General features: G+C 52.9%; 1 protein-coding gene across 1 annotated transcript in view; it reads right to left on the reverse strand.

Annotated features, from left to right (window-relative positions):
- Positions 1 to 372: 372 nt before the first annotated feature.
- The window catches only part of CUNH6orf132 (chromosome unknown C6orf132 homolog), a 44,453-nt gene continuing 31,483 nt past the window's right edge, over positions 373 to 13,342 (reverse strand). Inside the window, exons 3-5 of the mRNA XM_017547270.2 lie at positions 9,394 to 9,469; positions 3,455 to 6,530; positions 373 to 2,884 (exon numbers count right to left, since the gene is read on the reverse strand). Coding sequence (XP_017402759.1) covers positions 2,767 to 2,884; positions 3,455 to 6,530; positions 9,394 to 9,469 — 3,270 coding nt within the window. The 3' untranslated portion in view covers positions 373 to 2,766. The remainder of the gene's footprint in view (positions 2,885 to 3,454; positions 6,531 to 9,393; positions 9,470 to 13,342) is intronic.

Genomic DNA, 13,342 nt, shown 5'->3' on the forward strand with positions numbered 1-13,342 from the left:
CCACCATGCCCAGCTAATGTTTTGTATTTTTAGTAGAGACAGGGTTTCACCACGTTGATCAGGATGGTCTCGATCTCTTGGCCTCGTGATCCACCAGCCTCGGCCTCCCAAAGTGCTGGGATTACAGGCGTGAGCCACCGCGCCCGCCTTGTGTGCTCTTTTTAAATCCTCTCTCTCCTCCATTAGACAATTAGCTTGCCATGAACAGGAGTCATGTGGGCAAGTTGACCGTGGTCTATCCATGCTAAGCATAGTGTCTTGTATCCAGTAGTTACCCAAATCCTTTTGTTAGACAAATGCACAACTGTCTAATCTTCACAACAGCTTTATGAGGGAGGTAGTATTATGACACCTGTTTTGCAGAACAGAGTCAAAGAGACTAAGTTTATTATGACATTTAGCTCTGTTCCTTCCCCTTGAGGGGTCTGGAGAAGGAAAAAACCTGAGGGTCAGAAGAGAAAGCTGGGCCTAGCAAAACGGCTCACCAGTTCTGCCAGCACCCTGGGCTCAGCCTTGCCCAGCTGCGCTCTCCCAGCCTCATCACACCCCAGCAGTTCCGAGTCATTAATCCACAGTCACAGAGCTGGAGGCCAGTCCAAACTGGCCTGTTTATTTTCCAAGCCAAGTGAGACTCAGCCCTTCCCTGCCCACCCCAGAGCAATATACAGCTGAGAGTCCACGCCCTACCCCTCAAGCCTTAACATAGCAGATAAATTAATGATCTCTTTTTATAAAACATTGTACAGGGAAAATACATACATAGAGAGAGAGCTAGTGCTGGGTCTGGGATGAAATTTGCTTCTTGAACACAGATAACCAGACCCTACTCCATCAGGATGGCTGGCCTTGGTCATCTGGGCGCCTGCCCACCCTGCACTGTCTTCCCTAAAGTGGCTCACCTGCTGTCCTGACAATGCAGTGCCTCGGCTAGACCACAAATAATAAAGGTCCAACATCTTCCCCCAAAGTGGGTTACTCTCTGGCTGGCCCCCACCAGCCTACTCCTCTGAAATGGGCCACCCTCCAGTCCTTTCTTTTTACTGAGGCAGCCTACCTTGTCCTGGTCCCAGGAATTTGGCCCACCAGGACCTGAAGACAGGGAAAAGTCCAAGGAATATTGTTTCCTGACATGTTTGGTGATCATATATCATCCACACTGGGACTCTTGAAAAGTGGAAGGGGCCTAATTCACTGGAAAATAGGCATAAACCTGGGCTGCCCAGGCAACGGACACATGATCACCCTACTGACAGGTCTCCCCTGCTCTTTTTTTTTTTGAAACAGTCTCGCTCTGTTGCCAGGGTGGAGTGCAGTGGCACCATCTCGGCTCACTGCAACCTCCACCTCTCAGATTCAAGCAATTCTCCTGCCTCAGCCTCCCAAGTAGCTGAGACTACAGGTGCACACCACCACGCCCAGCTAATTTTTGTATTTTTAGTAGAGACAGAGTTTCACCATGTTGGCCAGGATGGTCTCACTCTCTTGACCTTGTGATCCACCTGCCTCAGCCTCCCAAAGTGCGGGGATTACAAGCCTGAGCCACTGTTCCCAGCCAGGTCTTCCCTGCTTTTAACTGGCCCAATTCTAGCATCCCTTTTTTTTTTTTTTTTTTTCGTATTTTTAGTAGAGATGGGGTTTCACCATTTGGCCAGGATGGTCTTGAACTCCTGACCTCAAGTGATCCACCAGCCTTGGCCTCCCAAAGTACTGGGATTACAGGTGTGAGCCACCGTGCCCAGCCAACCAATCCTACCACTCTTGACTTTCCCAAACACATTCCCCATCAGCAATAAGCTTCTTCAGACTTCTGTTCCCATCTCGGCTGCCTCCACTCTCCAAGGCTTTCTAGCATCTTAAAGCATCAATAGTATTGGTGACTTGTAGTATCAGTGTTAGGAAAAATGCCCCCTCCAAATCCCATATGAGACCCAGCCATGTAAAGCCCCTAGAGTCAAGCCTAAGACTCATGGCTCCTTGGGCCCAATCTCCAAAATCAGTCCTGCACAGGTCTGAATAGCAAAGCATGGTTCAACCCTGTTTCCCATCCTAAACTTCCCAAGTCTCCTCTCTCTAGGCCTCCCTATAGCTAAGGGCCAGGGGCAAAGAGAAATGAACCATCCATCTCCCTGCAAAGGGCTTCCATTCCACATGTGGGAACTTCTCTCCCCACCACACACATGGTACTTCTCCGCGTGTTATACATACACATTCCTGGTCCCATCTCAATGTGGCTGGGCACCCCAGGTGTCACCTGTTGCTTGGGATGGCAGGTGACGGAGGCTAAAGATCTCCCTGTGGTGCCCTCCATGCCCACTAGGACAGGACTGGGCCTGACAGGCAATCTCAGCTATCTCCATGATTCCAGTTCAGAGTCAGGGCCACACCCCTTGCTTTCAGAACCTGCTCAGTAGGCCGTGCTTGTAAAACTTCTAAATAACTCTTGCTAAAGCAGACAGTACCAGAGGGCAGAAGCTCAGCGCCTAGGTCCTGAACGGTTCCTCCTCTCTACCCTCCTTCCCCTCCCACCCCCATGTGTAACAGTCCACAGCCGCACCAGCACTTTGGGAAACAGAAGCCCACTCTTGATCTTCCTGGGCCACTGCTTCTCATCGTCGGTCTTTGGGGATCAACGACTCGTCTGTGTCTGAGTCAGGTCGCCTAACACCTGCTGTGTACTTCCCACCACCCCCACCAAGAAACAAGTGCTCAGATCCTTAAAGACACTTAAAGACAGTTTGTTGGAGTAGAGCTGAGAGAACCCGTGGCTCAGGAGGCGGCTTTCCGATGGGCCCCTGAGCAGGCATAGGAGATGGGATGGCGGGTCCCAGGCCTCACGGTGAACGTGTTGATGGGGCTTCCATAGAGGGTGGTGGCGTGGGAAGATCTGGGGGAGAGCAAGAGACGCGAGGTTAATATCTGCAGCTGGTTAGCCAACACGCCTCCCGTCTCCCCCAGGCACCGAGAGGAAAACATGCCGCTTGTACTTCTCTATTTGCCCCCACAAGCCCTGGGTTTATCGACCCCGGGGAGGGACCGCAGACTATCACAAACAGGGCTCCCCTTCCGGTCTGGGTTCTGCTGGCGGAAGAACATGTCTAACACGCTTTTTCACTCAGAACTTTCACTCCTGGCCTGTGTCTGGATCTAACTCTGTGTTGGGAAATCCCTCTGCCCAAGGACCACTCAGATCTCTCCCGAACCCACCCCTAGACTGACCGCTGAGGTCTAGCGGGTGGGAAAGAGACCAGAGGAGCCAGCGGAGAAAGACAAGGGAGGCGCCAACAGCGCCCTCTCCCGGTAAGTAGGCCTCCCTCCCCCGTTCCACCTGCAAGGCCGAGGGGAGAAAACCAAATGTTTTCTCTTGACCGATGGCCACGCTTTCAAGGTCCTCCTCGCCTGGGTGCCTCCCCCCGACCCCTCGCGGCTCCCCGCACCAGCCGGGCCCGCAGCTCACCTGCCGGCAGCTGGGGCGAAGCCGTAGTCGGCGCCACCCGACGCTTTGTGCTTGGCCTCCGAGGCGCCCCGGGCGGCGCCCTCCAGGGACAGCCTCGGCGCGTGCAGGCCTCCGGGGGGCGCGCGGCCCGCCGAGTTCACGCGCCGCATTTCCGGGCCTCCAGGCTGTGGCCCGAAGCAGTTGGGGGAACTCAGGCTGCGAGCGGTGCCGCCGCGGGACAGCCCTGTGTCGCGATGCGGCTCCCCGACGTACAGGCGCTTCTTGATGAGCGAGCGGCCGGCTCCGGAGAAGCGGTCCAGGCCGCCCGCCCCGCTGTAGCGCGCGCCCGCGGGAAAGCGCGAGAAGCCGCGAGCCGGGGGCACAGAGGGGCCGGCGTCCCGGGGCTGTCCCAGGTCTGAGAAGTTGTTCTGGGGAGGGCAGCCCCGGCGGCTCAGATACTGGAGGGCCGGCGCCGGGGGCTCAGCGTCATTGCTGAACTCTGGCGGCGGTGGGATGACCTCGAAGCTGAACTCTTTCTCCTCCTCCTCCTCCTCCTCCCTCTTGTACGATGGAGAAGGTGGGGAGGAGAAGGACTTGGGCAGCGGGCGGCCCTGGGGGCGGTTGGAGGGAGCTGCTTTTTCCCAGGCCACAGGGGTCTGGGGCTCCGTCTTTGTCCAGTTGTGTCTGCGGCTTGGCTGTGTGCCCTCTGTGTCTCTTCCCAGCTGTGGCCCCCATGTAATGGGTATTTCGGTCGTCAGCGGGGAGCTCTTCGCAGCCTCCTTCGGTAACTTGGGTACCACAGTGAAGGAGTTGGGCCTGCCCTGGTTGTGAAGGATGCTGTCAGAGCCCGCCTCGGCTTGGTGGCTGTGGTCAAGGAGACTCCCTGGTAGAGAGGACCGGCCCAGGGCAGCCCCTCCAGGCCTCCCCCTCTGCGCCCTCTGCCTGGCCGCCAGGAGCAGGGCCATCGGCGAGCCCCGCTCCACTATCTCCCCAGTCACTGGGTGCCTGAGGAGGTCATCAGTGGGCTGGGCTGAGGCAGGGGGCTTGGCTGGCAGTCCCAGGGGCTCCTTCACCTCCACGGGCTCCTCTGGCCCTGCAGCCTCTCCTCTGGCCAGTGTGGGCATCATTACGCCAACCTCATGACTGGGGCTGCTCTGGCGGCAGTGGGGCTTGTAGAGACATGGCACCTCTTCTCTACCAAGAGATGCCTTTGGTGGGAGGGCTGGAGATGAGCGGGCTCCCTGTGTGGGCAGCCTGGTGGCCTCTGAGGGCGACCCCTCTGCCCTTGGCTGGGAGGGAATGGAAACTTCTTGAGATGCTAGTTTCTCTGGCTTCCCAGCTGGGCCTTCATCCTTCTCTGCCATTAGTTGGGATGTGGTGGTTGGCAGAGTTGTGGCTGTAGATGGTATGGCAGGGCCAGATGTAGTCTTGGGTGGTGGGACTGGCCCAGGTATGGCCTTGGGTGCTGTGGCTGCTGGACCAGGTGTGGCTTTGGGTGCTGTGGCTGGCCCAGGTGTGGTCTTGGGTGGTGTGGCTGGTCCCAACGTGGCCTTGGGCTGGAGTGATGTGGTTGGCAGCAGGGTGGTGGATTGAGGTCGCAGATTCTTGGCCACAGGCTTGGAGATTTTGTCATTATCAGCCCCATTTTCAAATATTCTTCCCACTTCTAGCCGAGGCTTAGGGGGCAGAGACCCTATGCTGGGCTTAGCCTCCTTCTCTGCTGATGAAGAGAGCCGGGCCTCCAGCTCATTCCGGAGCTGCTGCACACTGGGAGTGGGAGAGTCTTGGGGAATGTAGTCCACAGGGGGCAGGGTCAGGCCAGAGGGAGCCTCTGTCTCGGTTAGGCTGCTGTCACCGAGACTCTTTTCAGGAACACCTTGGGGAGTGTCCTTTGCTGGCAGGCTCAGGCCCTTCTTGCCCTCCTTGCTCTGAGAGGCCACTGTTGGGCTTGGCCTGTTACTGAGGAATCGGTCTTCTCTCCTGGAGCCACAGAGATAAGCTGCCAGCTCGCTCCGCAGCTTTTCCATCTGGCTGGGGTCCCTCCAGTCCACAGGTGCTGAAGACGCTGTGTCCTCTGGGCTGGGGAGCGTGGGTTTGGGTTTGAGAGCAGGAGAGCTGGATTTGGGGTTTTTTGTAAACCCAGCAGGTGAAGGGGCTGCCTTCTCAGCAGAGGGCAAAGGAGGTGCAGCTGGGGGAAGTGGGGGTGCTGGGGGAGGGAGAGGGGGTGCAGGAGGTGGCAGGGGAGGGGCTGGAGGCGGAGTCCTAGCTCGTTCATCTGCCTGGTACTGGGACTGGCCAAGCCTTGGGCTGGCTGGTGCTGTGGCCCCGAGCTCCCCAGGGCAGTTTGGCTCCGGGGCCCTGTCTGGGTAGACCTGGGAAGCAGGGCGGATATAGAAGCTGGGAGGCAGTGAGAGTCGGCTGGGAGCCTTCTTGGTGGCCTCCTCTTCCTTTTGGGGAGCCTCTTGTGCTTCCTGAACTGGGATCGACGAAGTCCTGACTGGGGTTGGGGGAGGCACTTTGAAAGAACGGGGGAAGGTGAGGTGGGGCTCTGGGGCGGGTCCCAGGGCGCTCCCCTTTGGCTCAGCGGGGCTTCTCGGGGGGCTAGCTCTGGTGGCCTCTGCCTGCCTGCCATTTAGTGCTACATCTGATTTCCACTTGGTGACACCCCCAGGGGGAAAGAGCCGAGTCCCCACTGTGTGAGGAGATGCTGGAGCAGGGGGTGCTGGGGCTGGCCGAGGAGGCGGTGGGGGGGCGAGAAAGGCTAAGGGTGGGGCAGGGGGAATGAAGTCAGGAGGGGTAGGTGTGGGTGGGGAGGAGAGAGTGTGTGGTGGGGATAGGGCCTCCAATACTGGGGGTGGAGGTGGGGCCATGCTGGGTGGGGGCGGGGGTTCCAGCAGCAGAGGAGGCGGTGGGGGTGCTGTGGAAGGGGGAGGTGGCAGTGGCGACTCCCCTGGAGGTTGTGAAATGTCCTGAGGAGGCCCTGGGGCTGGGCCTGGGGGAGGTGGGGGGATGAGCAGATCCTGGCCATACTGCCCAGGCCTCAGGTCACCCACAGAGCTGTACAGTCGGAGGTTGCCATTGACCAGTGAGTTGGTACCTGAAAGAAGGAGAGGCAAAGATGGGGGAGGGAACAAGGCAGACCAGCCCTGCCAATCTCTTGTTTACCCAGGGCAGGGGCAGGGGTGGGCACCCAAGAGAATGACTGGCCCATTTTCTCCTGAACACCAAGAGAGGGAGCAGCCTCGTGTCCAGTCTCCTGAGCTGTCCTGGCAGTGTCCCCCTTCTTTTTAGGGAGGGTGCTCGGCCTGTGCCTGGCACAGCCTTTGAAGCCTGACCTCCATTTGCCTCCCCAGAGTCACCCTCTACCCTGCACCAGGGCACCGATTCCTCTGGCTGCCTCCTGGCTGTGTCACAGGTTGGCAGCAGCTGCCTTTCCTGCCCCACACACACAGGTCCTGTCGAGTGCCCTCTCCCATTATGTTCAGTCCTTGGGTGTCACTGTCCCCAGGAGACAAGAGTCGCCTAACCAAGCTCACACTCTGGTCTATCATCTCTTTACTCAACTCTCTTCAGTTATCCCCTTTGAGTGTGCTGTCTGTTTCTTGCTGGGACCTTGACCTTGACAAAGCCAGAAAGTCCAGGGTTCACATCCCAGCTTTACCACTTACTAGATGAGTAAACTTGGACACATTAATTAACCTTGCTAAGCCTCAGTTTCATCATCTATCAAAGGGGCATGGTGTCAATGCTCACTTCTTACAGCTGTTGTGAGGATTAAATGAGAGAATTTATGCTAATACACGAGCGGGCTTATCATGGTGCCAGGCCTCTGGTAGGCAGTTAATAAATGGGAACCACTTTGACTCCTACCATGTGTGCTTAACTTTTCAGACTGTGTAAGACAGGGAAAGTGGGAGAGAGATAGGAAGTCATGGGGCGGGGGCTAGAGACCTCCTCAGTGAGGAAAGCTGGGTGAGAGACCTGCAGGAGGGAGCAATTTGCACGAACAACTCCTGCTTTTTTTTTTTTTTTTTTTTGATTTTTGAGATAGAGTCTCAGTCTATCGCCCAGGCTGGAGTGCAGTGGCACGATCTCGGCTCGCTCCATCCTCCACCTCCTGGGTTCAAGCGATTATCCTCTCCTGCCTCAGTCTCCTGAGTAGCTGGGACTACAGGCGTGTGCCAACGCGCCCAGCTAATTTTTGTATTTTTAGTAGAATCGGGGTTTCACCACGTTGGTCAGGCTGGTCTCGAACTCCTGACCTCGTGATCCGCCTGCCTCAGCCTCCCAAAGCTCTAGGATTACAGGCATTAGCCACTGCACCTGGCATTCTGCTTTCCAAAGACCTTGAAGCTACTAAGAACCCGGCTGTTCACCTCATAGATAACAGGCAGATTCTGGACTGCAGGATAGAATAGGGGTATGCAGAAGGAAGGTGGCCTGGACAATCTGGATGCTTAAGAGATACTGAGAGCCTCTGTCCCCAGCAGCTCACATCCGTCTGCTGTCCTTGGACCTGGTCCCCAGCCCCTCTCCCAGCGTCTACTTCCTTCTTAGGGTTACCCATCCTTTGCTCCTTTCCTCTCAGTCCCTAACAGTGTGGCAAACCTGGGGAGTGTGAAGCTCTGAAGGGCTCCTCTCAGCTGCCTGACTTCAAAATGAAGAAACCAAGAGTGGGAAAGGGGAAATCTAACATTTACTGAGCACCCAACTGTCAGGCAGGAGTTAGGAGCTGGGGTACAGCAGCAAAAAAACCCAAACAAAACAAAAAGCAGACAAACACCAGTCCTCCTAGGGAGTTTATGCTTGAATGGGACAATGAACATAATGTGTGAGTACATTATTACCACATTAGGGGATGAGTTGCGATGGGAAAAAATGCCAGCAGGGGAGGGGTGCAGCAGGTGCAATTTAAATAGGGCAGTCCGAGAAAGCCTCGCAGAGAAGGTGACATTTGAGCAAAGAAGGAAGGGCCAGGTGTGGTGGCTCGTGCCTGTAATCCCAGCACTTTGGGAGGCCAAGGCAAGTGGATCATGAAGTCAGGAGTTCAAGACCAGCCTGGCCAAAATGGTGAAACCCCGTCTCTACTAAAAATACAAAAAAATTGGCCGGGCGTGGTGGCGGGTGCCTGTAATTCCAGCTACTCTGGAAGCTGAGGCAGACAATTGCCTGAACCTGGGAGGTGGAGTTTGCAGTGAGCCGAGGTGGCGCCACTGAACTCCAGCCTGGATGACAGAGTGAGACTCTGTCAAAAAAAAGAAGGAAGGAGGGAGATGCCACACAGATGCCTCGCAGAAGAGCATTCTAAACTAAGAGGCCTGTAGTGCAAAGACCCCAAGGCAGAAATGTGCCTAGGGTTTTTCAGGAGAAACAGAAGATGCTTTAGCGGGGGCAGTGTGGGAGGGAAAAGAAAGCAGGCAAAGTGGCCAGACTCCGATCAGACTCCAGCAGTCCTTGTAAGAACCTTTTCTCTGATTGACATGGGAAGTCATTGGCAAATTTTGAGCACCTCTGAGAGGTGTGACAGACATGACTTACATCCCATCCACCCCTTCATTTACGCCTCCAAACTGAACTGTTGTTCTCATTGTTCACTGGAAGATACAGAGGTAGGAGGGCTGAAGCGTCCTGCCCAAGGGAGCAAAGTGAGTATGTGGGGAGCTGGGATTCAAAGCCATGCCTTTCTCCCACTTGATGCTGCAGTTGTTCCTACTCTGGCCTTGTCCCCTTGCCACCCTTTCCCCACCAAAAGGGGGCCCTTGCTGACCCTGGCTGTCCTCAACTCCCAGCCCCACTGCCTGTGCCCACTGCAGCCAGTAACTAAGAAGCCTGAGAGTGGCTGTGCCTGGGTGACTCTGGCTTTGTCACCAGCTGTGACGAGGGGCAGATGCTTGGCTTTTGAACTCAGGGCCCTAGGAGGAAAGAAAGATGGACAAGCCCCTAGCCCAGGGTTCACTTACCTGTCACTTCTTTGTCTGCAAAGTCTTCTGGAACTGAGGGCGTGGGTACAGCCAGCCCATGGTTTTCCTGGGCATTCTGAAAGAGACCAGAAAGAAATCAGAGGACAGAGAAAGACAAGTAATTCTCAAACTGATGCTCTGAGGCCATTTTACTGCTTGAAAATCTGCAGTGATGGTCATAGTTGCACAACTTTGTGCATATGCCAAAATATTAAAGGGTGATTTTAAAAAGTGAATCTTGTGGTCAATCAATCCTCATTGTTTATCATATTTATGTTACATAAAGTTGCAATGAACATGTTATTAGTAAATACTGACCCATTGCTCCTAGGAGAAATACAGGGTTAGGTGCTTATGAGCCCCTGGTCACAAGATTTTTGTCAACTGATCAATACAAAACCATAATCTCGTTTTAGCTGTGTTTCTGCTTAAAGACACTTTAGTATATTTTGTTGGTTGGTTAACGTTGAACTCATGGCCAATAGCACTATAATACATGACGCTAAACAGAAAAAGACACTTGTTTATGTATGATAGCTAAAACAAGAAGGTGAAGGACCCTCTTGTCCAGCTGGGAATGTGTGCATTGAGCAACTCAAAATGTTCACTGCTCTGTGCATGTCAGCAAATGACCACAAAAGCGACGCAAACATTGATTCTGGGGTTACAAATAAATCTTAGCCACTAAACAAATTTGCAGATACAGAATCCACAAATAGGGAGGATTGACTGTACATGAATTCCATCTCAATGAGAACGACAAAGCAAAACAAATAGAATCTGCAGTGAATCACCATGGAAGTCCACAGGTGAAAAGCCAAACTCCTCAGCCTGGCCTCCTGCGTATTCTTAGTTTTCATTAGGTATTTATAGAAAATAAAAAGTGATGAACTTGAATTTTTTTTTTTTTTTTTTGAGACAAGGTTTTACTCTGTTGCCCAAGCTGGAGGGCAGTGGTGCAATCACGGCTCACTGCAGCCGCAATCTCCCTGGCTCAAGCAATCTACCCATCTGTCGCTGGGACTATAGATGCGTCTCACCATTCCTGGCTAATTTTTTGTATATGTTTTAGAGAATGGTTTCGCCACATCTCCCAGGCTGGTCTTGAACTCCCAAGCTCAAGTGATCCACCCACTTCGGCTTCCCAAAGTGCAGGAATTACAGGTATGAGCCACTGTGCCCAGCCTCAACGTGAATATTTATAGCTCTGCAGACGCCTTTCTGATCGCTAAGCTTTAACAGACTATAATATGTTTACACAGCTGTCAGTTTGTACATACTATTCTGCATTCTATTTTTTTTCCCAAACACACATTTCCATATGTCAACAAAGTCCATACACTTGCCGTTTTGAAGAGCTGTAGAGTATTTTAGGGTAGTTTTCAAGGTCCTCAACGACCTGGCCTCATGCTTTCCAGCCAACTGTTATTTCCCACTCACCTATTACACCCATCCCACATGGTAGCTCCCCCAACTCCTTCCCTGCCACCTTTTCAACCACCACATATAGTCCGTGTTCATCCGTGATGCTGGACATGGTCCGCTGTACCTGACTTTCCCACTCTCCGTTTATAACAATTGTCATCATCATCATCATCATCATCACACTCTTTGCACTGTTCTCTAACTAAACACATTATCTCAGTCACACCACTCTGTATAGAAGAGGATATCATCATTTACCAGATGAGGAAACTTCCACTCAGAGACCTTTGGTAAGTTGTCTAAAGTCACACAGCCAGTACTACCAAACTCAGATCCGTGGAGCTCACACTTCTTAGTATTTTGCCTCCCTAAAATCCGTCATCCTTCGAGGATTAGCTGAGCCCCTCTAGGATGATGGAGCAGGAGTAGGAGCTAAGAGCATTGGCTCTGGCTTTCCAGCTTGCCTGGATTTGAATCTGAGCTCTGGTACCTGTTAGGTGTCTGACTGTGCAAGTTACCTAATCTCCCTTTGTCTCAGTTTCCCCATCTGTGAAATGGTGATAAAAATAGAATTACCCAGGCCGGCTGCGGTGGCTCACGCCTATAATCCCAGCACTTTGGGAGGCCGAGGTGGGTGGATCACAAGGTTAAGAGATCGAGACCATCCTGGTCAACATGGTGAAACCCCATCTCTACTAAAAATACAAAAAAAAATCAGCTGGGCATGGTGGCACCTGCCTGTAGTCGCAGCTACTCGGGAGGCTGAGGCAGGAGAATTGCTTGAACCCAGGAGGCGGAGGTTACGGTGAGCCGAGATCGTGCCATTGCACTCCAGCCTGGGTAACAAGAGCGAAACTCTGTCTCAAAAAAAAAAAAAAAAAAAGAAAAAAAAAAATTACCCACTGTAGGGGTAATTGTGAGGACTAAATGATGCAATGCATGAAGAGCACTTGGGAGCCATCCCCTGTCTGCACCAGCTCACACTGACCCACTGTTACCCAGAGCAACCCACAGCCAAGCTCCCAAAAGAGAGGGGACTCTTGTTTGCCCTCCAGATTGCCCTCTTGTTCCTACAGTGAGAACTGGGAGCTCCCTGGAGCCCAAGGACCATGTCTTATGGTATCCCCCAAAGCTGGATGCATAGTAAGCCTGGTTGTTACTCTGTGATGGACCGATGGTACTAATCCTCTGAACTACACAAGTACTAATCCACTGAAATACACAAGAAGGGCACTCAAGTCGATGTTACAGAAATATCTATGAGACCCTGGGTTACTAAGTGCCATCCCAGAATTACCCTGGTCACTCGGGATCAGCAAACGACTCATCTTGTTCTTGACGAATTCTGAAGCTGGAATGGCCTTGAGTCATCAACTCATCTCTTTTTTCCTGCCTTTACTTGATTTGCAGGGCCAACCACATATGTGTTCTCAACATTTCTCAAAGCCAGTGATTGGGAACCAGGGGCTGGTACAGGGACCCAGCCCATCAGAGGGATGTCTCCTACGACTTCCTGAGATGTGTCACACACACATGCAACCACTGATGGTCTCATAACCTCCATCAAGTACGCACACTTTGATTTTGATGAGATGGAGGCCAGGCCTTCAAAAGCCAGCTGATTAACTTCAACATAATTGAAAAGTGGAAAGCCTAGGGAGTTAGCATCAAAAGTCTTGGCATGCACGCTCAGGCTTGCCAGCGGTGTGGCCCTACATGAGCAGTGGAGATGCGGGAGGAGGACAGTGATGTTGAGCCATTGTCCATGCTTCTCCTGTGTGACAGCCCTATACTAAGAGTGTGACCAGTGTCACCTCAAATCCCTTCACAGAGCCCGAGTGCAAACCTAGGCTTTCCACCTTACCTTTGCTACAGATCACTGAGACCCATTTTCTTGACTGAGAAAACTTAGGCAGCCAGACATGGTGGCTCATGGCTGTAATCCCAACACTTTGGGAGACCAAGGCGGGCGGATCAGCTGAGGTCAGGAGTTCAAGACCAGCCTGGCCAACATGGCGAAATCCCGGCTCTACTAAAAATACAAAAATCAGCCAGGTGCGTTGGCAGGCACCTGTAATCCCAGCTACTCGGGAAGCCGAGGCAGGGAGAATTGCTTGAACCGGGGAGGCAGAGGTTGCAGTGAGCTGAGATCACACCACTGCACTCTAGCCTGGGCGATAAAGCAAGACTCTGTCTCAAAAAAAAAAAAAAAAAAAAAAAAAAGGAAATTGAGCCAATAGTTCCTACTTTGCAGAGCTATTATGAGGATCAAATGAGATAATATCCCTAACCCAGGAATCAATGCTAGTTGGATTATATCTTGTAATCCTCTCTTATGGAAAAGTGAAAAAATTGTGAACAATCAAGGCTAAGCTCCCTGGAAGTCTAGTAGCACCTTCTGGGTTACCCTGAGTGCTTAATGGTGTGTGTGGGAGGAAGATGGATGGACTTTATGGGCCTAAGGTAATATTACTCACTATGCCCTTTGATCAAATTGACTTTTTTTGCTTCATTTTCCTAATCT

This window comes from Cebus imitator, unplaced genomic scaffold (assembly GCF_001604975.1).
Source record: "Cebus imitator isolate Cc_AM_T3 unplaced genomic scaffold, Cebus_imitator-1.0 Scaffold197, whole genome shotgun sequence".
In the NCBI taxonomy this organism is placed as follows: domain Eukaryota; kingdom Metazoa; phylum Chordata; class Mammalia; order Primates; family Cebidae; genus Cebus; species Cebus imitator.